The following is a 22,968-nucleotide window of genomic DNA, read 5'->3' as shown; positions in this document are numbered from 1 at the left end:
AGCCACACACACGTCCCGGAGTAAGTGTGGAGAGGGGCTCACACGTGGCCCCAGAGAGCACAGGGGCCCACCCTGGCCCCACCCCCCACCCCACCTCCTGCCCGGGGCTGGTCGGAAACAGAGGCCAAGCCCTCAGCCGGCCCAGGAACAGAAGTCACGCCTGCTCCTGCCAGACCCAAGGCCAAGACTTCATTTCCCTACTGCGGTGTGTGGCCCCACTGCGGGGGGAGCCCCCAGGTCAGGTCGCGAGCCGGCGACTCACTCTTGAGGTGCTCCCCAGCCCCAGACAGCAGGTAGTAGAAGATATGGAAGGTCCGCTCCTCCTTGGCCTGGCGGATGGCACGGGATTTCTCCAGGAGATCTGGGCGAGCATTAAGGACTCGTGCACGTGGGAGGGGAGGCAGAAGATGGACAAACAAAACCAAGGCGAACTACCTGGGCTCCATCCTTCCCGAGGTGTGGTCTCTGCAAACGGTGGCCCTCACACGTGTGAGTCTTGTCTGTTTAAAGGGCCCCCCTTCTCTGCAAACGGTGCTCCCAACACCTCGCCGGCACAGGCTAACAGCGGGGAGAAACAAAGGAGCCTCCAGCCCAACCCCACCCTCTGGGGGCTCCTGGGCGACCTTCACGACTCCCAGCCCATTCAGGGCTGGACTTTCTCCCGCCCGTGAAGAAACACCTGAGCCCCGAGCTGAGTTCTCAAGGACCTTGTCCTGGATCTCTTCTGGGTACCAGAGATGAGGGGTCCTAACAGGCCAGGGAAGGGGAAACTGCTGGAATCAGGAAACAGCCTCTTCTCCCTCAAGGTCACTCCCCCAGACCCCGAACACTCATCACAAGGAACCGCAAGGATACAGGTCTCAATGTTGGCTCCAACGATGTAGCCGTTGACATCAAAGTTGATGCGGATGAACTTGCCCTAAGGAACGATGGAAGAGAGATCAGAGGCAGAAAACTAAGAGACTGTGCCTGTGTCCTCAGCCAGGGCCCCGCAGCGCCCCAATCACATGGGGACTCAGGACCCAGGAGAGTCACACCCGCCAAGCCTGGAGCCCCGACCCGCTCCGGCGTTGCCTGAGTTCCACCACAGATAACAGGGAAGCGGTTCTCTGCAAGTGCCCTGGCCCTGGGTTCTAACTGGCTTCTGGTTACAGCAGGACAGTCAGGGGAACGGAAGGGACTCCCCCCGCCGCCTAGCTGGCTTTGCCACCTGAGCTGACCCAACCCACTGCACAGACTGGCCCGGGAAGCACCACGTCTGACCCTTCCCCAAGTCTGGGACGCGAGCGCCCGCACTCACGAAGCGTGAGGAGTTGTCGTTCTTCACGGTCTTGGCGTTGCCGAAGGCCTCCAGGATGGGGTTGGCCTGCAGCAGCTGCCGCTCCAGCTCGCCCTGGAAAGGAACCCGAGGGGCGGTCAGGGCCGGGCAGCGGCGGGGGCGGCCAGGCTGCTCCGACGGATGGACGGCAGGCGGCAGCGCTGTGTCCACGCGCCCGACGCGCCGGGGACGGAGGGCTTCCAGATGGGCTCCGGCCACGCCAGCCTTGGCCTGGTCCCCGCACGTCTCCAGAGGGACCTTCTTGCCAGGTGTCTGGAAACCTGACTGGTTTGGACCTGCTTCCCTGGACTGACGGCCCAGCGGCCCTAGAAGGGAACGTGGCAGCTCACCCAGCCCTGGGGACCTGCAGCACCACGGCCCAGGTGCAGCCCGGAGGATGTGTTGGGAAGCAGCACATGAACCAAGAAGAGACCCAGAGGCACCGATCCTTCTCTTAAGAGTCTCTGTCCCCACAGTCACCAGCCTCCCTCTGCCCCCTTTGCCTCTAACCCCCTCCCGAGAGCCTGCAAAAATCTTTTTTCCTTTTCACAGTACAAGGAGAGAGGGAACCGGATCCACCAAAGATACCAGCTCCTCTCATCTGTGTCCTCATGAACCCTGCATTTTCCCTGCTGGTTCCCTGTCCTGCCACCAAAGCCCCCCCAACCCCCGCCAACCCTGCTCCCAGCAGGTGGAACGTCTGAGCACGGGACCAGCAAGGCCCGCTCCAGCTGCTGACCTGCTCATGGATATCAGCCACAAACCCCACCTGCGGTCTCGTGATACTTGGGGGGTGACGAAACGCACACCTGTTTGTGCCTTCTCATCCCTGGACCCTCGTGATCCTCAGGGCGGGGAACGAAGTAGCCTCATTTCACAGAACAGAACACTGAGGTTGGGGGGACGGGGGTGGGGGTGGCACGGTGATTTGCCTGAGGCCGTCCAGCCACCGACTAGCAAAGTAGGTAATGGAATTCAAGCCCCCAACCTCACACCCTCCTGTCTCTGTCTCCGCACCCCCTCCCCCCGGGACTCTACAGTGAGTGTCAGGTGAGCAGCCTTCAGAAGCAGCCACCGTCCCCCCATCACCACCACCCCCAGCCCAGGTAATAACTAACACTGGCTGAGGAAACCACGGCTCTTCTTCTTAACACCTGGACGCCCTCTAGGGGACAGAGAACATCGCAAGGGCCAGGCGGGGTTTTATATTTATCAGCAAGGCTGGAGTCAAGCCAGGACTTTGCGGGAATAAACGCTGCCTGTTTGTGATGAAAGGAGAAACGAGGAGGAGCAGGGGCTCCCAAGAGGGCCGTGAACTACAGCCTCCCAGACTGTACAGCCTCCCAGACACACCTGCCGCAGGCGAGACGTGGCTGCAGATGCAGAGGAGGCTTCGGGGTCCAGCCAAGCCAACCAGAGACGGAAAGGAGCCCCCACCACTGGCTCTCCTCCTCCGCAGCCACCCCCAGCCAGAGCTCCTTCCAAAGCTGGGGAGTCATGTTTTCAGACCACACAGACTAAGGGGAAGAGGGTCAGGGACCAGGGGTCAAATTCACACAGCAGGCTCTACACGAATGCTTGGCACCAGCAGCTGCAGGGCACTGGGCCCCCACCGCCTGGAAGGAGCCGAGGCAGCCCACGGAGCCAGATTTGGACGAGTGCTGCTCCCCCACCCACTAGAACGCCCTCTCAAAGCACAGGCCAGGCTGCCAGGCTGGCCGAGCCACTCCCGTCCCCGCAGACAGATGCCGGAGCCGGCCGCCTGCTCCAGCTTGGAGGCAAACCGTAGGTCTCTGTTGGGGACACAGGCTGTTGCCACGGAACATGGGGCCACTGGGCCAACCCAGGAGTAACCACCTCGAATTCCTGAGCTAAGCTCCCTGCGTGCAGACAATGGTGATGGCTAACCTAGGGGTGTCTCGTCATTGATTCCTAAGTGGGCTCAGAAGAGACCTTTATTTTTCAGTGAAATCCGCATCCTAGGAAATGATGCGATACTGTGGGCAGTGTATGCTCGTGAGGTTTGGAATCACCCAAGTGGTTTCTGAAGGGCTTCACTGGGTGGTGTTTCTGGCAGGGGGCTCCGACTAGTACATAAAAAACAGAGGGAGGAAGAGGAAGAGCCGTCAAAGGTCACTGTTCAGACACCGGAAGTCCACCTGCAAAGCCCCTTCCCCAAGCTCTGCTCTGCCAGCCCACAGTCTGGCCAAAGCCTGGCCCTGCCCACAAAGTGACGTTTGAGATGTCCTGGTGGACGGTTTTGGGATGAGCCTCTGGGTCACTGCGGGGTGGGAGGTCCCCCAGAGTAGGTTGAGATGGGCCCAGAACACAAGGCCCACAACCAAGTTCAAGAGTGCCTCGGGACCCAGCTGTGTGTGGGAAATAACTGCACAGCTTCAGGCCGGGAAATCAAGCATACCAGTCAACAGCCTTTACAACTGGGGGCCTCAGCGGTCATGGGAAGCCAGAGGCAACCTATTCAATCACTCTAGTTGAACTTGGAGCTGGGGACAGGGTGCCCATCACACACAGCACCCCAAGAAAGAGGCCGTGACAAATTTGCCTCCACTGTCACAGCCCCCACCTGCCATCCCGCCCAAATGCAGGGGCCTGCCTTGCCCTCTGCAGCTGGATCAGCCCCAGATGTGAGGCACGTGGGTCTATGCTCTGCTCTGTAACTGTGGGCCCATCTCCTGTCCCGCAGGGCAGGGACTCCGAGGTCACCCTCCAGAGATCCAGGCACACCCCAAACACACAGTACATCGTTGGGAAATGGATCTTACTGCAAGTTCAGATTTGGAAAAACCACAGTTAGAGAACTCCTCGCCTCAGAGCCCTGTTTTAAAAATAGGTCCCCTAAAAAGAATGGAAAACAGGGGAGGGGGTGAGCAAAAGAAAACTATTCATTTCTAAATATAACTCCTGACGCCCCTTGGAAAAAGATTCGGAATGTCTTGAGAAGTCTGGCACATGAAAAGTTACTTTTGGTCCAATTCCAGAAGCCCGCGCTCATTAGGACATTCTGCAGGACACACCCCAGATCCGCATGCAGAGAGACACACACCACTACTTACTTACACAAGCTGCGCAGGGTGCCCCGGCAAGGGGGGGCCACCCAGATGGTACAGCTCCCCCTGCCGGCGGGAGGGGACACCACTGGCACTTAGATGTCACAGGGAAGTGTAAGAGTGTGTGCTTGAGAGACAGACAGAGAGCACCACACGGGCATGCGTAAAAGATGGATCCACCCCCACTCTGGGCACTGCTCCTGGGCACGGCAGCGGCGGCCAGCTCCGTTCCGTCCGGAACACTGGGCGTGGGGGGGGTCTGGGAGGGCACAGACGCCCCCTCCACTGCTCCTCGGTCAGGGTTCCGCACGGGGCCTCACTGCCATCGTGCTCAGGGGCACCCTGGGCCTGGCCGGAGCCTTGGAGAAGAGCGAGGTGGCGAGGCCTGTCCCCCATTCTGCAGGAGCTGTCATCTCAAGAGTGCACGCAAGGTCACCACGTGTCACACCCCAGCCCCTCCTCCCAGGACAGTCAGTGAGCCGAGCCTACGAGAAGAGGTCTAGCCGCAGAGAGTGACAACGGTGTGGAGTGAAAAGCTGCTTAGGGAAAAAAAAAACTTGTAATTCCAGGGCACACGATGGGCAGAACAGGCATTCCTGGTGCAGAACGTGCAGTAAACGTGCAGCTCACCTAGCGAGGGCACTTCTGGGTTCGACCACAATCCACCAAAGAGGGAGAGGGGAGAAAAAGGGAAGTGAGACGACTTTCCAGCTGCCCTTTCTCTCTTCGCTGGGGGCCGTCCACCCAGAGGCATTTCGACAGCGGGGAACACAGGCAGGGGTTCCCTGCAGGCCTGCCCGGGGTCCTTCAAGTCTCCAGCAACTGGAGAACCAGGTGTGGGAACCTCTCTTCCGACCTCAGAGCTGGAGGCCACACAGCATGAGCTGCAGGCCTCGGGCGGTCTCTGGTTTCCAGAGCAGCTCAGACAGTTAGGAGGTCAAGGACGGCCAAGGGAAGGGGGCCCGGCCTCTGCTTCGCTCCCCAAAACACTCTCCTTTAAGCCAAACCATGAACCATCACGTGCTCTTCCTGGGGAAGCGCAGGTGCTTCCGGGGGAGGAAGGCCTGCACTCACCTGGTCCTTCTTGCTCTTGTGTGAAGAGGCCACGTGAGCCAGGTACTGAATGACTTTCTTGGTGTTCTCGGTCTTGCCGGCTCCAGACTCACCCCTGCCAAGAGAGCCCAGGACGCGCTCAGAGGAGTGGAGGCCCATCCGGGGAGCCTGCCCCCCACCCCGCCCCACCGCAAGCTCTGCGGTCTACCACCCTGTTGGGTGCCAACGAGGGACCTGACATCCAGTGGCAGGAAAGGGGGCGGGAGAACCAACGCTAAGCTCTGGAATCCTCGCTCAGGCCATTTCCCATGGCCCTGGGGAGGCCCGATGAAAGTTAACTTCTGTCCACTGGCTGCCCTGGTCACTCGGCAGCTTTGCTTCCACATGTCTCAGGAATCAGTTCGAGGCAGCTGTTGACTCAGGGGTCAAAGGCGCTTATACGTGTTCCTCTGAAACTTCACTTGAAGGAATGGTCTGTGCTATTCCTTGTTAGGTTCAGAGGACGGAGATGAAGCCCAGGTAAAGAAAGCTGGGGTTCGGAGCCAGAAGGGATGCGTTCTGGGGCCAATCAGCTCCCAAGCGTGCCCTTGGGGGGGAGACCCTTGCTGTTCCTCTGCTATAAACCCCACCGCCCTCTTTGAGGAAAGGACATTAAACCCACGCCCCTGAAATAAAGCTCATCGGCGCTGCGGGACACTGGACAGCAAGCACAGGCCTGTCCCTTGGGGAAGGGGCAGGGGCTTGAATTGAGAATGGACCTCATCGAGGTTTTGGGGGGAGGCCTTAAGATTAACAACAGGTCAGGGCGACACACGCCCCACCATCCGGACAGAGAGACTTACGTGCACAAAATGGACTGGTCCTCTCGGTCTGAAAAGCAAAGGAAGACATCGATCGGGTTAACCTCCAGCAGACCTGAACGCCTCCCCGCCCCCGGCTTCTGGAGCGCTGCCCATTGCCCTGCCCACTGCCCAGGAGCGGAAAAGCCTCAGATACTGGCCTTGCGGGGGCGGGGGACCCTCCGTGTCACCGACACATGCTGACCCTATGCCTCACTGGGAGGAGGGGCATTCCTAGGTGGCAGTGACACTGGGCAGCTGCTCCCTCCTCCAGGAGCTTAACAAGCACCCGCCCTGCTGCCCACCCCACCCCATGACACAGAAATAGTGCTGTCTCCACCTCCGAGAAAACTAATCTCTGGAAAGCTCCCCTGAAAGTCTACTGAGTGCTAAGGTGGGGCCTGCCCTCTGGGTGTGTTTTGTTTTTTTTTTTTTTGGCTGTGCCCACAGCATACAAAAATTCTTGGGCCGGGAACTGAACCTGAGCCATGGCTGTGACAAGCCCACATCCTTAACCAGTAGGCCACCAGGGAACTCTGCCCTCTGTGTTTCTAAGTGGGGGTCGAGGCTGTCAGAAACAAGGCCTATGGTTGGTGTTTTATTTATTTTTGCTTTTTTTCTTTTTATAGCCCACACCTGCAGCATATGAAGTTCCCAGGCCAGGAGTCAAATCAGAGCTGCAGCCACCAGCTTATGCCACAGCTGAGGCAACACTGGATCTGAGCCGCATCTGTGACCTATGCTGCAACTTGCAGCAATGCTGGATCCTTTAACCTACTGAGCGAGGCCAGGGATCGAACCTGCATCCTCACAAAGACAACATCGGGTCCTTAGCCTGTTGAGCCACAACAAAAACTCCCTGTGGCTGGTGTTTTACACACTCTCCCGATCCAGGTATGACACTGGCTGAGCGGTGGGTCGAGGCTGGCTGTGCAGTGGGACAGCCCTGGGGGAAGGCATGGCCTTCCCGGAGCCCCAGCCTCCTCCTGTGATGCAGGATGACAATCTAAGTGGACAGCACATGTGTGACAGCACCAGGGCGGTGTCCGGCACGGGGAAAACACTCAGTGAAGTCAGTCTGGAGGCAGCTTGGAAAGAACCAAAGTACAGCAGAACCAGCTCTGACCAATTTCTAGGGCAACCGGGGTCTCCAGGCCTTGGGGTCAGGAACGTTCGGCAACACTCCCAGTTCTGTAAACCCCGCAGCCAATAAGGATGGGAACAGTGCCCTCCCCTTGGGGTGCAGGAGGAAGAGGGATGCCCAGCTCTGAGAGCTACGTTCGACCAAAATGCTTTAAGATATTCGGGCTGACCTGGCTCGAGACTCAGTGTGTGATTTCAAACAACCGCTGACAATACAAACTCATCCTTTCCCTTCTCATCCCATCACATGGAACAACCCCTGCCTCCCTGAGGTCAAATCAACCTGAATCCAGGACCAGACGACTTCCTAATATCTGGCTGCAGTGAGCTATTAGATTTCCAAGTCTCGGTTTCCTTATTCATAAAGTAAACATGCTACTAACTGGCCGGCGGGATTAGTTTGAAAGACAGAACATGAAACGGACCCAGCCTGGTACCCTGTAAAGACCGTGAACGCCGCAGGGGGCTGCTAGTCACTCTTCCCCATCGTGGGGTGGCTGTGATGGGTGGCGGTGGCCGGGGCAGCGGGAGAACTGGTTGAGAAGTCACAGGGTTCTAGCAGTTGTTAGGAGCATCGGTGCTCAGTAGAAACTGCGGTCGGCTACCTGGAAGGACCCCCCTCACTGGCTTGACTGCCCAGCCAGGCCCTGCAGGACGCGGCCTCGGGAGGGTGACTCGGGGCTTCCTGTGTGTTACAGCCACAGGAGATGGATTTCGCTGTTTGGTACCAGCAGGCGCTGCGCAGCAAGGCCACCTGCCTCAGCGAGGGGAGCCTCCAGCGCCTGATCCCGGCAGCCCACAGGGCTGGCCATCCACGACCACTCTTCTCCTGTCTGAGGGTCACTCGGGAGGCAAGGAGGGAGCCCGGCCAGGAAGAAGCCAAAGGACCCTTGTGTCCAATACAAGCCGAAGCCGCTCCCGCCCTCCTCTGCAGCCCTCCCTCCAGGCCCCTAGAAATATCAACACCGTGGGGGTGCAGAGGGAACCCGGCCACTCACACAGCACCCCGCCCCTGACGGCTCCCCACTGGGCAACAGCTCAGAGCAGGCCTGGGAGGGGTGACCTTGCTCCCCCCACCTCGACTTTCCCACAGGACAGAGCCCTTCAAAGCTGCACTGCAAGGGCTGAGACAGACCCAGTCTCGATAAGGCAGCAGGGAAGGCCGGGGCAGGGGGGGCCTAAAGGCCAGGGAAGCCACAGCTGCCTCCAGCACCCGCCCCGGGAAGGGTCTGGAGCAAACACAGCTGTGATCCGGGCCCGGCCTCCCCGGCTGCAGCCCAGGCGGGGGCCCAGCTGCAGGCATGTTCGGTCACCGCCCCGCGAGTGGGCAAGAATGTACCTGCGCGTGGCGGCAAGTTGGGAGGTGGCGGCGGCTGACACTACCATAAAAGGCAACATTCCCATCCCTTCCAGAAGGAACTGTTTTCCCAGGGCTGTCCAGGCCTGGTCCCTGGGATGGCTGGAATTCCTCTAATTGTGTGAGGAGGAGCCAGATGCTGAGCTGCTGAACAACAGGAAACAGAGCCCCCGAACACACACATGAGGGCACACACACAGACCCCCACGCACGCACAGGGACGTGGACAAGCTGCTCGTGGACACGTGTGTGCAGAGACACAAGGGCCCAGGCATTTCTGGGCATGAGTAGACATGTATGCACACACATGCACACGTATACACACACACACACTGGGTGCACAAGTGCATGTTTGCAGAGATGCACACGCACAGACACTCAGTCACAGGCCTGCACATGCTTCTAATCCCAGCTCCAGATCCAAACTCATTATGTAACCTCCACCTACCCTATCATCTCCATCTCTTCCTCCCCTTTGACCTTTCACCTCCAATTCCTGAAGCCAAGATACCACCATCGACACGGTCTAAAAGGAAACACTCCAATCCTTGTAATTTACACTTTAAACTTTAATTTGCTTGGCCAGAACATTCATTTGGGCAAATGCTTTTATAGAGGAAAACTGATGGGAGGCCTTTCTGATTTCTTTACCTCTTGCCTCAAATCCACCTGCCCGCCATGAATGATACGGAGGCCCCCAGAGTCTGTCTTTGCAGGTCTTAAAGCAGGTTTGGGTCTGTTATCTTAGGAGGTGGATGAGGCAGGCACCGCCCCTGTTCTGCACGAGCCGAGAAGCATCTCCTCTGGGTAGAGGAGTGGATGGAGTTGACAGCAGCCAGCCTGCTCTCCGCCTGACTCAGTTTACTATGTCATAGCCCTGGTGCATCCCAGCGGGACCCTCCCAAACACTCCCTCCAGAAGCCCTTCCCTCACGGTGCTCACAGGACAGGGACCCTCGAGAGTCCAGGCCACTCCACTGTTTGCCTGAGTCCTGATTTGGACCTAGATGGACTGAAGGCTTATTTGCACATACCCTTTCTTCCTCCAAACTGGAGGAGACAGACAGGCCGACAGGAACCCAACAGCCCAGAAGCAAGGGCGTGCGTCCACCAGAGACCACCCTGCTCTGGGGAACAGGCGCCCCACCTGACTCCTCCCTCCTGCCCTGGTCCTGACGCAGCCGGGATGGCGAACGAGACAGGGTTACAAGAAAAGACAGGGTTACAGGAGTTCCCGTCGTGGCGCAGTGGTTAACGAATCCGACTAGGAACCATGAGGTTGCGGGTTCGATCCCTGGCCTTGCTCAGTGGGTTAACGATCTGGCGTTGCCGTGAGCTGTGGTGTAGGTTGCAGACGCGGCTCGGATCCCGCGTTGCTGTGGCTCTGGTGTAGGCTGGTGGCTATAGCTCCGATTCAACCCCTAGCCTGGGAACCTCCATATGCCGCGGGAGCAGCCCAAGAAATAGCAACAACAACAACAACAACAACAACAACAAAAAAGACAAAAGACAAAAAAAAAAAAAAAAAAAAAAAAAAAGACAGGGTTACAAATCTCTGCAGAGGTTTTCAACTCTTTTAAAAGCAGCAGCAGCCCTTCCTCAGATAAAATCTTCCTGAATCCCCAACAGGAACAGCAGGAGATTAAAAACCAGAGCTGCCAGGGCAGGGGAGCCAAGGTTCCAAGGGGCACACTTTACAGCCAGCAGCCCACGTGTCTAAGCTGCTGCAGAGAGAAGAAAGCCACTGGCTACGTGCTCCAGAGCCCTGGGTACCAGGGCCCCCACTTTGCAGGTCCCCTCCGGATGCCTGGCCCCCTGGCCTCTGGGGAAGGGGGCGGGGGGCTCCCCCCCCGGGGGCTCCCCCCCCCCCCCCCCCGAGAACTGAAGCCTGAGGCATACAGTGCAGGTGCTCAGAAACTGTCCTCAACGACCCGAGCCCTTGCCAGCTCTCCCGCTGTGGGGCCTCCTCAGATCAACAATGAGAAAGGTTTTAAATTACATATTCAGCACTGAGGCCAAACCCCCCCCACCCTGATTTTATTTTAAGCCCCAAATGCTCCAGGCCTTTCAGAACCAATGTCAGCCTGGAAGCCCCGGCAGCGCAGGTGGGCAGAGGGGAGCCCTGACCGCAGGTGTTTCGGCCCAGGTAGAGGCTGGCACTAGGGGCCTTCTTGCTCACTTCCTCTGTGAGAGGAGCTGCCGATTCTTGTCCATAAAAGGCCACGAGGCTCACGCCGCCGCTGCGATGTGACATCAGCCCCGACAGGAAGTACAGAAGGAAGGGAACAAGCCTGGTTCACCAACGACCGCCGCCCGGGACTGACTCACCGGGAGCTCGCTGGGAGAAGGCCTGGCGGGCTTCCGGCGGGGCTGCTCTGGGGCCACCTGCAAGAGAGCCCTGCCCATGGGACCCATCTGCATGCAGGTCACCCAGGTTGCCTGAGCACTGACCGAGTCATGGATGTGAGCCAGGAGAAAATGAAAGCAAAGGGCACTTTCAGGCTGGACGACACGCCTGCGTGGGGTGACAGGGACAGCGTAACCCAGGACAAACAGGCTGGAGTCTTCCCACCACCCAGGGGACCGTCTTTCACAGAAACTGCACAGCAGACCCCTGGCTGCACAGCGCCTGCTCCGTTCAAACTGCTGGGACAGACGCCTGGACGGCAGAGTCACCTCTCCCGAAACCCTCTCGGGGACGGCACCACGGTCTCCACGGGCCAAAATGCAAAGCGCTTCAGCAAGTGTAGAACCCATGGGAGAGACTTGTGGGTCTGAGCTCAGAATCTGGGAGCTGGGAAGGCTCTAGAAAACATGTGGCCCAATCACCGGCATCCAGAGCGCAGGACCCCCAGTCCCAAGAAACGACTTGGTCAAAGTCATGTAAGCTAGGCCACACATTCAGGCCTCTAGACGCCTAGGTCCTCCCCACGGGGTCCACACAGGGTAGGGCACTCAGTGCCATCAGCCGTCTCGCCTCTGCGCTGCACGGAAAGGGCCGTCCCCACTCATGAATTGTTGCATGGGCCTTGCAAGCTGCCTGCTACTTTCTCCAAAGCCAGCCCAACTCACGAGCTAGGGTTCCAAGTGCCAGGGAAGCAGACGGAGAGGTGAGTAAAAGCAGGTGCAAAATAATGCTGCCCACTAGCAGAGGCCACAGGCGGATGCTGGCCTCGTGTTACAGCGGCCGACCTGTCTGCCTGCCTGCCCTGCAGGCAGCCAGCAGGGAGAAAGCACATGGCCTGGTCATCAGCAGTGTTCTCTCCAGGCACAAAGGTGGGCCCAGACCGAGCAGACGCTCCATCAGCAGCTCTCCACGCCAGAAGCCACTGGCCCCACCCTGTGCCTCCACCCACACACTCCCCCAGGTAAAGCCCCTTGTCCGAACCTGGCAGAGGAGGCCCAAGCCCCCCGTTACGGGAGGCAGCATTCCCCCAGCAGCACCCCTGACAATTAGAAAGAAGCCCAAGAGACTGCTCCCTCATTGTGTAACAGGGCAAGCGAGGCCCCTCTCCACCCCCAGCACTCAGGCAAACCTGCCCAAACCAATGCTGGCTGTTCATCCACCTTCCCCGTGGGCGTGGACAGGAGCAAGAGCTTCTCCACGTGGGTTGCTGAGGCAGCCCTCGTGGGTCTGGCAGGATGGAGGGAGATTCAAAACCACATGCGCGTGTAGACAGTGGAGGGTCCTGATGACCCCTGAGGCCAGTTTTGCCCTGCTCTGAAACAAGCCCCTGGGGGAGAAGAAAGCCAGGCAGGAGGAGGCCAGGGCTGAGTCCCGATGTGAGAGCACTAAGCCCCGGGCCACAGCTCTGCAGAGGGCTGGGCTCTCGGGGAAGGACAGGCTCAAGGACGATGGGACACAGACAGGGACTGAGATGGACACCGGCATGCAAAGCTCATGACAAACTCGGCTCCAAATCAGAGTACAAACAGCCCTCCAAGGAGCACAGAGGGCTCTGGGGATGTGCCGTGGATGGGCTCAGCCAAACTCCGAGAACCCGGAACACCAGTGCTAGCAGGTGGACGGGCAGATGTTCTCTGCAGAAGCCAGTGGCTCTGGTCGCCTCGAGAAGGGCAATCACATGAAATAAGAGGGCTGCTGGTGACTGCTAAGCCAGGATTTGCTCTTGGACCTTGGCGTCTGTCCCTGGCTTTCAGCTTAGGCTCTGCCCTACTGTGTTTTGAGGTCCAGCTCATGTTGGAGAGCCCAGCTCTTCATGAAGAGTCACAAAGTCCTGGGAGTTCCCGTCGTGGCGCAGTGGTTGACGAATCCAACCAGGAACCATGAGGTTGCGGGTTCGATCCCTGGCTTCGCTCAGTGAGTTAAGAATCCGGCGTTGCTGTGAGCTGTGGTGTAGGTTGCAGACGCGGCTCAGATCTCGTGTCGCCGTGGCTCTGGTGTAGGCCAGCGGCTACAGCTCCGACTGGACCCCTAGGCTGGGAACCTCCATATACCGTGAGTGTGGCCCTATAGGGCAAAAAAAAAAAAAAAAAGAGTCACAAAGTCCAGTTGGAAAAGGCACCCCCAAGCCCCAACAGCAGAGTCTGTTTGCCAGAAGAACAGCTGGGTCCTCAGAGTTTATTACAAAGGTCAACACTGGGCCATGGGCCTCGGTCAGAACTAAAGGAACTCCACAGGAGCCACTTCGGTTTTTCCGACTTTCACGGCTGTAGACTCTCAGCTCTCTCTCTTCAATTTTAGGGAATTTGTTTTGCTCGCTTCTGATAGCTTAATTCCAGCAATCAGGCAGGGGAAGGAAAGCAACCCTTTTCCCCAAAGGCATCAACGTTCAGCCCTGACAGACCAGGACACGCTCTTCGGGAGTCTCAAGGCCAGAACTTGAGAAAACAGGAAAAACAAGCTGGGAGGTAGCGTCCAGGGAGGTGAAAAGCACAAGCAGCTCAGCCTTTAGAGACTCTGCAGGTGGGTTTGCGTCGTCTGTTTGGTGGTGTGTGTGCAGTAACAGAGATCCTGGGCCCAGTTTTCGAGCCCCCCACCCACCCCCCCGCCGCCAAAGTTTCAGGTTCCAAGAGGGCACATCTTTCTTCTCTCCCACCTCTGCGAGCTCAGAGCAAAGCAGAGCAGGCTGATTGGGTTGGATTAAAAGCAAAACAAAGAAGCCAAAAGCTGAATCCTTGAAAAGGACCCATCAACCACAGATTCCTCTTCTAGAAAGAACATTTTATAGAAGTGAGACTGACAGGCGTGACCACAGTTGTAATTAAGCAGCATCCTGCCAGGGCCCCACTTTCCTCCTGGGGTGGGGGGGGTGCTGACCGAGCAGTCTCCTTGCCTGGCCCTCCGTGTTCGGGCAGAGGGGCCAGGGCCGCCTGTCATAGCGCACGCTGGGGACCCACCGGTACTTCGACTGAGGATGACTCCACCTCTGAGGTGCAGACATTCTTGGGAAGCCCCCGAGCCCACAGGGACCCCAAGGCCTCGCGCTGCCAGCTCCGGCCCATGGACCAGATCAGACAAGCTGGAGGTCACCTCTGCCAGCGCACGCCTATGTGTCACACGGTCACTGCAGGGAAGGCAGCTTCGGCAAGCCACTACCTATGTGTGCTGGTCCCCTGAGCCTGGACTCTGGGAGGGAGCTCACCAAGGAGATGAAGCAGCCTCGGAGGGGGTATTTGGTTACCACCTTCATCCAGCAAGAGGGAGCACAGGTGGAAGGGAAATGCCACGTGCAGCCGCAGGGAAGGCAGGGACGGTTCACCCAAGACACCGCATCTCCAGGCTCCCCCCGCTACCTTCCAGAGGCACCTGAGGCCAGCACCGTACACACAGCACCTTGTCTGGTCCTTCCAATGACCCCGCCAGGTACGTGTATCAAGTCAAAAGGCAGATGAGAAAATGAAGGCCCCAAGTGGACACGGTCGGTCAGGACAGGAAAGAGCCAGACTCTGGCTGGTCCAAACCCCATGCTGTCTTCCACCCCCTTGTAGCTCACAAGGCAAGCTTCTCCCTCCAGGTAAGGCCGAGAGAGGCCCGGCACGGCCTCCTCCTGTTGACTGGCTCCAGAAGCGCGGCATCGCTTGTCCAGCAGCCCTCAAGCTGGGTGGGCCCCCGTGCCCTGGGCGCTCACTCTCCTGCCCGAGGGGGCCTGCCTGCCTCCCAGGCCCCCACCCCCGCAGGGCGACTTCCAGCTGGGCCAGCACTCGGCTGGCAGGGGTGATAAAGCGCAGCCCTCGGGGCGAGCCACCGCCTCGGGGGCACAGGCGCTGGGCGGCTCTGGACCTCCCCGCACACAGCGGGGCCTTTGTGTGCCGCTGCTGGCAGGGCCCTCTGGCAGGGCCCGAGCCTCCTGGCTGGCACATTCCTGCCTAAGTGGAGTCATCACATCTGCGGCTTCCTCGGCAGCCTGTCCTGGTGAGTCTGCTCGAAGTCACGGTTTACTGGGCCCTCAAAGCATTTCCAGCGCCTCCTCAACGCGGCGACCTTTCCTCCCAGAGACCTTGGAGGGCCGACGGGTCCACGGGAGCCACAGGTAAGGCGGGGAGAATGCGGAGGGAGGCGAGAGGACCCCAAGCCACCGGCCAGGCAGGAACATCCTGCCGAACACCAGCCACAGAGGAGGATGGGCACCAGGACAGGAATCGGGGGTCTGGTTTCCGGGGCTGGCTCTCTGGGGGCCTTCGGACAAGTGAGTACATGTTTCTGGGCCTGTCCCTTTACCTGTGAGGTCGCAGGATCATACTCAGATGTGAGGAAAAATGCTCAAATTCCACCTTGTTCACCCAAAAAGGTTAACCAGCCCCTGAGTGGCAGGTGGACACTCACTGGGCACTTGGTGACCCAACACTCCTGGGGCAGCTTCCGCTGAGAAGCTGAGGTGGGAGCAGCACAGAGCAAAGGGTTAAATAGTTCTCGGATGACTTTAGGTCTGGAAGGAAAGCAGGCCCTGCCGCCACTCCCCCAGAAATGCTGGGGGCTCATTAAAATACCATAAAGTCACTGGAAGTGAACTGAGCCTGGCGGTCTAACTAATTAACACAGAAGAGGGGTTTCTGTCCTCTTTCTGAGAAAATAACTGGGCTCAGATTGTTTGTAACCCGCTGATTCTCCTATAAAAGCACACACTCTCACCCACCCAGGGAGACCCTGGGGCTGGGCCTCAGAGGAAGCCAGGAGCGCCCTTACCCCACCCCTGCAGCCTCTGCTGAATCCCCAGGCGGCCCTTGGAACCCTGACCCCTCAGGGCTGATGTCTGCCTTTTGCTGTCTCTCATCCTTGCCGTCTCAGACGGTTCAAAGGCTCCGGCGCCTGACAGATCCCGAGCAACGGTTCCGCCCCTAGGCAGGAAGACCCAGCAAAGCCAGGGACGAAAATTAACCTAACGGGAAGCCAGAGTTGGGAGGGTGAACCTACCAGGTCACTGCAACTTTAATTAAACCCGAGGCTGAGGATTAAAACAAACACAACTGTGCCGCACGTCTGGGCTGGGCTGTAACCACTTATTGACACGGACCTGCCAGCCTTTCCGCAGCAACCGACCTGGACGGAGCCTCTCTGACCACCCCGGGCCGCAGCGGCCTCACCTTCCCCTGAACTCCCAAGACACCCAACACCTGCTGTGGTCAGGTTGGCACCAGGTAGAGGTGGCAACTTGTCCTGTTACACAGCTACAGCCACAGGTCTCTGTGTACAAACACGTCTGTCCCTCCACCTGGACTGCCAGCGCCTCCAGCGCCAGAATCATGTACTGCACCTCTTAGTGTTCTGGCACGTTCCATCTGCCATCTCCACGGCCCCATCGAGGGTGCCATAAGCTGCCATGTCCTATCCTGTGCCCATGGCAGACAGCGCTAATCTATTCCAGCATTCCTGGGCATTGAGTCCTGGTTCTCTGCCAACACAGGACCAGGCAAGCCACTACTGATCAATGGGAGCTGACGCTTAGAATAAAACCAATCGGCAATGCTTAGTCCAGCGGTTCTGAAGCGAGGGCAATTTTGCCCCCCAAGGAACACTTGGCAGCAATGTCTGGGGGCATTTTTGGCGGTCGCAACTGGCGACGGAGGGTCCTAGTGGTGTCTAGTGGGTAGAGACCAGGAAGCTAAGCATCCCATAATGCTCGGGACAGGCCCCCAACAACAGAGAATTATCCACCCCAAATGTCGATGGTGCCAAGTGTGAGAAACCCTGGCTTAGCCTGGCAAATAAGCAGAGAAACCATATAACTTATCTTCCAAACTGGGGTGTTTATGAAAGTGAGAGAGGGCATGGTCAATAGTAACTGCAGGACAGCAGGCATGAATCAGGACCTACAGGCAAACCAGAACATCTAGGAGCTGAAAGACAGAGGGCAGTCCGAGGAGAAGTCAAAGAGCTCATCTCATATAAGCATAAGGCCACCAACTGCCCTATTTGGCAGAATAAACGCTAGTCTGTCACAAGCCACAGCCAGCTCAGGGAGGAAATCTCTTTCTAGTTCTTGTTTAAAGAAAAAGCAGAAAAGGAACTGTCTGGCCGCACCTTTTAGCATGTGAGTGGTAACGGACAGGCCTGAGTTCCCCCAAAGCCAGAGGGGCAGCGTGTGCTGATAAGACACGCTCTCCAAGAGCAGTGTCGATTCTAACAGCCTGCGGACCCCAAGGCTCCACTGTCCATACCTGGCTTAGAGCAGCCCCAAAGGCTCCTCTTGGGAACTTAAATCTTTACTGGTGAACCACTGTGTCCTAACAGGGGCCACTTCTGCTCATTAAGGAGGAATCCCTGTCCCCAGATCAAGAAATCTGCTGCTAATGGCTTTGCCAGCGGAATGTGTGCAACACGAGAGAACCTGGAAAGGTCCCCAGTCAACCTGGGGGCTGAAGAACTGCAGTCAGTCCAATCTGAAGCAGAGTAGGTGAAAACTCAGATTGAGGGTTAGAAAGAATGTGGATCCAGCACCTACAGACTGTTAAATGGAAGCCCCAAGACCTCAGATTCCCAGGGCCTGCACATGAGCACCCCGTTCCTGGTCTCCAGGTGATGCAAACACCCACCCACTTACCCTCATAACTTGAGACAGCCCACGTTCCTCTCAAGGCCATTCCATGTACAGCCAAGACCCCCTAATCAATGCCAAAGAAAGCTCCAGCCCTCTGCAAATTCCTTTTTGTCCCCTCAATTGTCTCCAAGCTACAGAGCTGATTCCTACCCCTCCAAATTCCTTAAAGTTTGGGCAAATAAAAATTGGGCATATCTTTTTGTGAAGGGGTCTTGCAGGTTGGCAGAAAACAGGCTGGCAGCCCAGTTCCAAAGGCTCCATGTCCTGGTGCCATGCTGTACATCACTGCATTATTCCTTTCACAATGGCTTGCCTGGAGATGAAAAAGCCCACTTGCTAGAAAACCCTTTGAGTCCAAGATTCAAGCGCAGGAACATACCCTAACTCAGCAGTGCGGTGCTCATACTTCCTACATGAGGCCCATTACAAGGGCAGGGAGAAAACTGACTCATCATCTCTAGAGGCAGACTCAGGCTCTTCTGGAATCCCACAGAAAGTTCTTCCACCAGACGGTTCTGGTTCTAGTTAGCATTCTGCAACAGACATCCTCTTTTAAAACTAAGGGGCTGGCTTCCTCTAGGAATTTTGATAGACGTGAACATGAGCCAAAGGGTAAGCCAAACCTGTGCATCCTACACAATTCACCCAGCTTGGCAAGGAGCACCTTCCACAGCACGACGTGGATGGTACAAGGCAGACCTGCATGTTGCCACTTTAAACCACTAAATCAGGGACAAAGCTGTTAACACAAGACTCACTACCACTGCCGAGATTGACTTTTCACAAAGTTTAAAGGAAAAAATACATATATATGCCCATGTAATAGGACATGAAAAACCACTATCAATACAAGATATGAGAACACAGCCCTATGCCAGGTAGCTGGCTAAGCTCTGAGAATACAAAGGCACCTAAGTCCAAGTGTTACCAAGGGCTCTGATGCCAATCCAGCCCAGACATCCTCCCTGGCTTCAGCTATGTCTTGAACAAGAGTAGAGACTTGCCAGCTATTACAGGGCAGATGAGCCAGACACGGCGGTTTGAAGCAGAAAGGCCTACTGGAGAAATGCAAGGCGTTCCAGGCAGTCAGGAAGGTGGAGAGGAAGGCAGCAGGCCAGGTGTGAAGGGTACCATATGCTGCCGGAGGGCTTGAGGATTATCTTTGGGGCCATGAGGGGACTTTCCAAGCCTTTTCAAGAAGGTTTCAAACAGGGGGTTTAAAACGCGACTCTCTGATGGAACAGGGCTCTGTGAAGAGCAAAGGTTAAGAGGTCAGAGGACTAGCACAAGCAAAAAATTATAGAGACCTGAACTAAGGCCAGGGCCATGGAGATAAGAGGGGAAGGGAGGTCGGAAATGCTGGAAGAGATAAAATCTGAAGAGAGTGCTGATGGCTTTGGACAAAGGGCTGAGGAAGAGAGAAGAGAGCGCAAGACAAGCCAGGTTCCAGGCCCGGGGGACTGGGTGGATGGAGAAATGGTGCCGGGAGCACATGGCTGGCAGTGATCAAACAGAGCCAGGCCTCCACTGGAAAATGACAGTGAAGCCACTGGAGTGGATGGGGCCACTGTCCAGAGACGAGAGCTTAAGGAGCCCCTGGCATAACAGGAGAGAAGCGTGCAGAATGGGCAAAGCAAAGATCAGGGGAACCAGGAAGGGAAGGGCTTTCAAAGGGAAGTGGTGAAGACCATGCAACCCTGGGAGAGGTTAGTCAAGATAAGCTCGAAGCTCCACAGAAAGGCAGGCGACCTTTGTCAGACAGTCTGGAGAGGCGGCGGGGCCAGAAGTGCAGAGCCAGGGGTGTGGCTGAGATGTGTTGAAAGACGGTAGCAGGGAGAGCAGACACAACCCACAGAGGGGCCCAGAACCCAGGAGGGACTTTGTGGCTGGTTTTTTGGTAAAAGATGTGAAGACGGAAGCAAGTTTCCAGACGGTGGAGGAGGAGGAAGAGGTGAAAATCAGGGAGGAAAGGAAGTAACTGGTAGAAGAAGAGGACTGGAAGTGAGAGGATGGAGAGAGGGACTCTTGACAAGTATGAAAAATTGGGAAAATAATTAGGAAAAGAACTTTCAAAGCTTCGGGAACATTCTATCAACATACAAACATCTCCTTTGAGAGCCACTAGCCTCAGCTCTCACACAGTGCCTTACAGACCCCGGCGCACGGCCCCATCACCACACCATCAAGGCTGATCCAGCCATAAGATCACCAAGACCGTGAATGCGAATGAGTGCCTGAGAAGGTGTGGACAAGGCTGCGGGGAGAGCCCCGGCCGCTGGGCAGGCCCCGCAGCACTCACCTTGCATCATGCTCCTGTAGGCGGTGTCCGTGATGGCGTAGATGTGCGGTGGCATCTCATGCCTCTTCTTGCCCTTGTACATTTCCACGATCTCTTCCGAGTAGATGGGCAGGTTCTTATACGGATTGATGACCACACAGAACAGGCCTGAGTAGGTCTGAGGAAAAGAGCAGCAACCAGGAATGGGTTAGGAAGCCTGATTCCCAACCACGGGCAAACCTGGTGGTGAGACATGTCTGCAGCCTCTAAGGACCCCGAGTTGGCCTGATGGGAAGGCGCCCACTGGATCCCCTCGTCCTCCGGGCCCTGCTCCGGCCGACCTGCCGAGGCGTGGGGGCGCTGGCACCATCTCTGCCCTTTCAGTTGGGGGCGGGGGCCCTCCCTCGATGGTGAGACTGCTGCCAGCACTGCGTGTCGACAAGCTTGTGCATCGGGCGAGATCCGGGGTGAGTTCGTGGACAGTAGGGGTCCAGTTACGAAACTCCATCCAAGGACAATGAGCGATGTGTGTGTCATCGTGAGAGATGCACAAAGGGGAAAGGGTTTGGCAGCAGCAAAAGCAAACTGCGGGGAAACACACACTATTCTACCCTCAAGGACTCTCCAAGATATTCGAGCACAACTTCCGGCAATGGGAGAGGCTCATTGTGCTCCTCAACCCGAGATCCTCTGAGATAGCAGGTCACTGACAGACACCCCTCTCCCTGGAATCTTCTAGAGACGTGCACACAAAGATCTCTAAAAAAACGTAAAGACCAGTTTCATGTGCCCTGAGAGCCTTCTCTAAGACTTGGTCTTCCTTGGAGGGGGGCCCAATTCATCTATACTCTCAACATAAGGCTCCTGACAGGTTAAAATCAGGGCCCAGAGTCAAACCCCAGCAAGGGCAAGTTTCTTTTGTATAATGTTTTTATTTTTATTTTTTAAATTAATTAATTAATTTATTTTTGTCTTTTTGCCATTTCTTGGGTTGCTCCTGGGGCATATGGAGGTTCCCCAGCTAGGGGTCTAATCGGAGCTGTAGCTGCCAGCCTATGCCAGAGCCACAGCAATGCGGGATCCGAGCCGCGTCTGCGACCTACACCACAGCTCACGGCAATGCCAGATCCTTAACCCACTGAGCAAAGCCAGGGATCGAACCCGCCACCTCATGGTTCCTAGTCGGATTCGTTAACCACTGAGCCACGACGGGAACTCCAAGGGCAAGTTTCTTAACCTCCAATTCTCAGTCTGTAAAATGGGTGCAGGCAAACTGGTTGATCTCACTGAGTGGCTGCGAGCCTCAAAGCCCCTGCAACAGCCGTGCAGAGGGGCTCAGAGGGGCTCGGTTTCCAGGGGCAACGGTCTAGGCAGACCCGCCTTTCTTCTGTGTCTTCTTTTTCTAATAATTTTTCCTGGGAGTTCCTGGTGGCTCAGGGGGTTAAGGATACAGTGTCATTGCTGCAGCCTGGGTTGCTGCTGTAGCACAGGTTCGATCCCTGGCCCAGGAACTTCCACATTGACACGGCACAGCCAAAAAACTAGTAATAATTTTCCTGCTTTTTTTTTTCTTCCAAGACCCTCTCCCCAACACACACACACAAGACAGACTCCTAATAGCTGGGTGAGACCTCTGAGCCCTCCCAAGTGACAGGTACTTCTCAGGAGACACAGCTCCCTTTCGGCAGCTGGAGCAACCCAAGCACCTTCTCCCTAGGAAAACAGGCCACAGGCCAGGAAGGAGCCAGTGAAGCGAGGCCCAAAAGCCATGACTCACATACACCTGCAGCCCCGACTCTGGAATGAAAGCTGAAGGCATGAAGCAGTTCGTGTCAAAGCTGGAAGCAGACCCAGGTCCCAACACCACCCCTCCTCCCCCAGAGCCGACCTCCTCGGTCGCAGAGAGGCGTTCTCCCAGCTCCTCGCAGCCCTTTGCTTCCCTCGCAATGGGTGGCCTCCACCCTCGCTGTCCAGTTTGCCCCTCGATCCAACAGCAGCCAGCATCCGAGGGTCTGTGCTGTGCCAATCCTGTCCCTTCCACCCTGCCCCCTCTGCTCCCGCCAAAACTGGGTGGATCTTGTGGCCGAATTCAAAGGCAGGGTCCACACGGGAACCAGTCGTGAGGTTAAAGGCTCTTTGCAGCCCTGGCCAAAGGTCACAGGTCTTGGACTTTCCAAAAAGAAGTCAGGCTGAAAGCAGGACTCCAGAGGGACTCACCGCAGCCATGCACTGGCCTGCCTGCAAAAGAGCAGCTGAGGTTGCAGATGAACAAGTGTGTTTGGCTGCCTCTTCTGCTTGGAGGAGGGGACGCAGGGCCCTTCATCCCCTTCCTTCCTCATATAATCAGTCGTTTGTTTTCCCTCCAGTTACTCTTTTCACGAGGGACCAGGGAAGCTCTGACGCTAAGGAGTCTGCACATGGTGCTGGCAACCTGCGGCTCGGCTGTTATGGGAAGACGGGAGAGCCGCGGGAAACCTCTGGTTTTCCCTCCATGACTGTGGGGTGGGGACGAAATGCAGGCCAGGGAGCAGCGAGGTCATCCCAGGAGCTCAGAAACAAGTGAGCTTTGTTCCTGGGGTTTGAGAAAACCCACACTCTAGGAAATCCAGCCTGAGGAAAGCAAAGGACTCGTGTGGCCACACATTTGGGGTGTGCCACGGGGCCAGATGTTTGGAAACAGCTGGTGGTGACAGCAGAAAGGGCCTGGGGGTGACCAGCACCAGTCTTTCTGACAGTTGGGTGGGCAGGTGGAGAGGACCTCAAAGTCCTCTGGGCTAATCCCGTCAGATCAGTGGGGCATCAAGCTAAGCAGCACAGAATGAATGCTGCAGCTCAGGTGGGAGGAAGAGGATGAGCTACGAGCCCCTCTCGCTGGAGGCCCGTGAAGGCGCAGACACTGAGCAAGTGGCTTTGC

General features: G+C 57.0%; 1 protein-coding gene across 12 annotated transcripts in view; it reads right to left on the bottom strand.

The window, feature by feature from the left end:
- Positions 1–22,968, bottom strand: part of MYH9 (myosin heavy chain 9) — a 123,043-nt gene that overhangs the window by 33,547 nt on the left and 66,528 nt on the right. For all 12 annotated transcript variants that reach the window (XM_084955407.1, XM_084955415.1, XM_084955410.1 and 9 more), the window contains 6 exons: positions 20,076–20,232; positions 6,282–6,309; positions 5,461–5,554; positions 1,301–1,393; positions 856–919; positions 263–361 (listed from right to left, as the gene is read on the bottom strand). In XM_084955407.1, coding sequence (XP_084811533.1) covers positions 263–361; positions 856–919; positions 1,301–1,393; positions 5,461–5,554; positions 6,282–6,309; positions 20,076–20,232 — 535 coding nt within the window. The remainder of the gene's footprint in view (positions 1–262; positions 362–855; positions 920–1,300; positions 1,394–5,460; positions 5,555–6,281; positions 6,310–20,075; positions 20,233–22,968) is intronic.

Source organism: Sus scrofa, chromosome 5 (genome assembly GCF_054392235.1).
Source record: "Sus scrofa isolate SSC_HxYL_T2T_F1_AM1 chromosome 5, Sscrofa_HxYL_maternal_Yorkshire_Landrace_v2.0, whole genome shotgun sequence".
Taxonomy (NCBI): domain Eukaryota; kingdom Metazoa; phylum Chordata; class Mammalia; order Artiodactyla; family Suidae; genus Sus; species Sus scrofa.
This window is presented reverse-complemented; position numbering and strand designations above follow the sequence as displayed.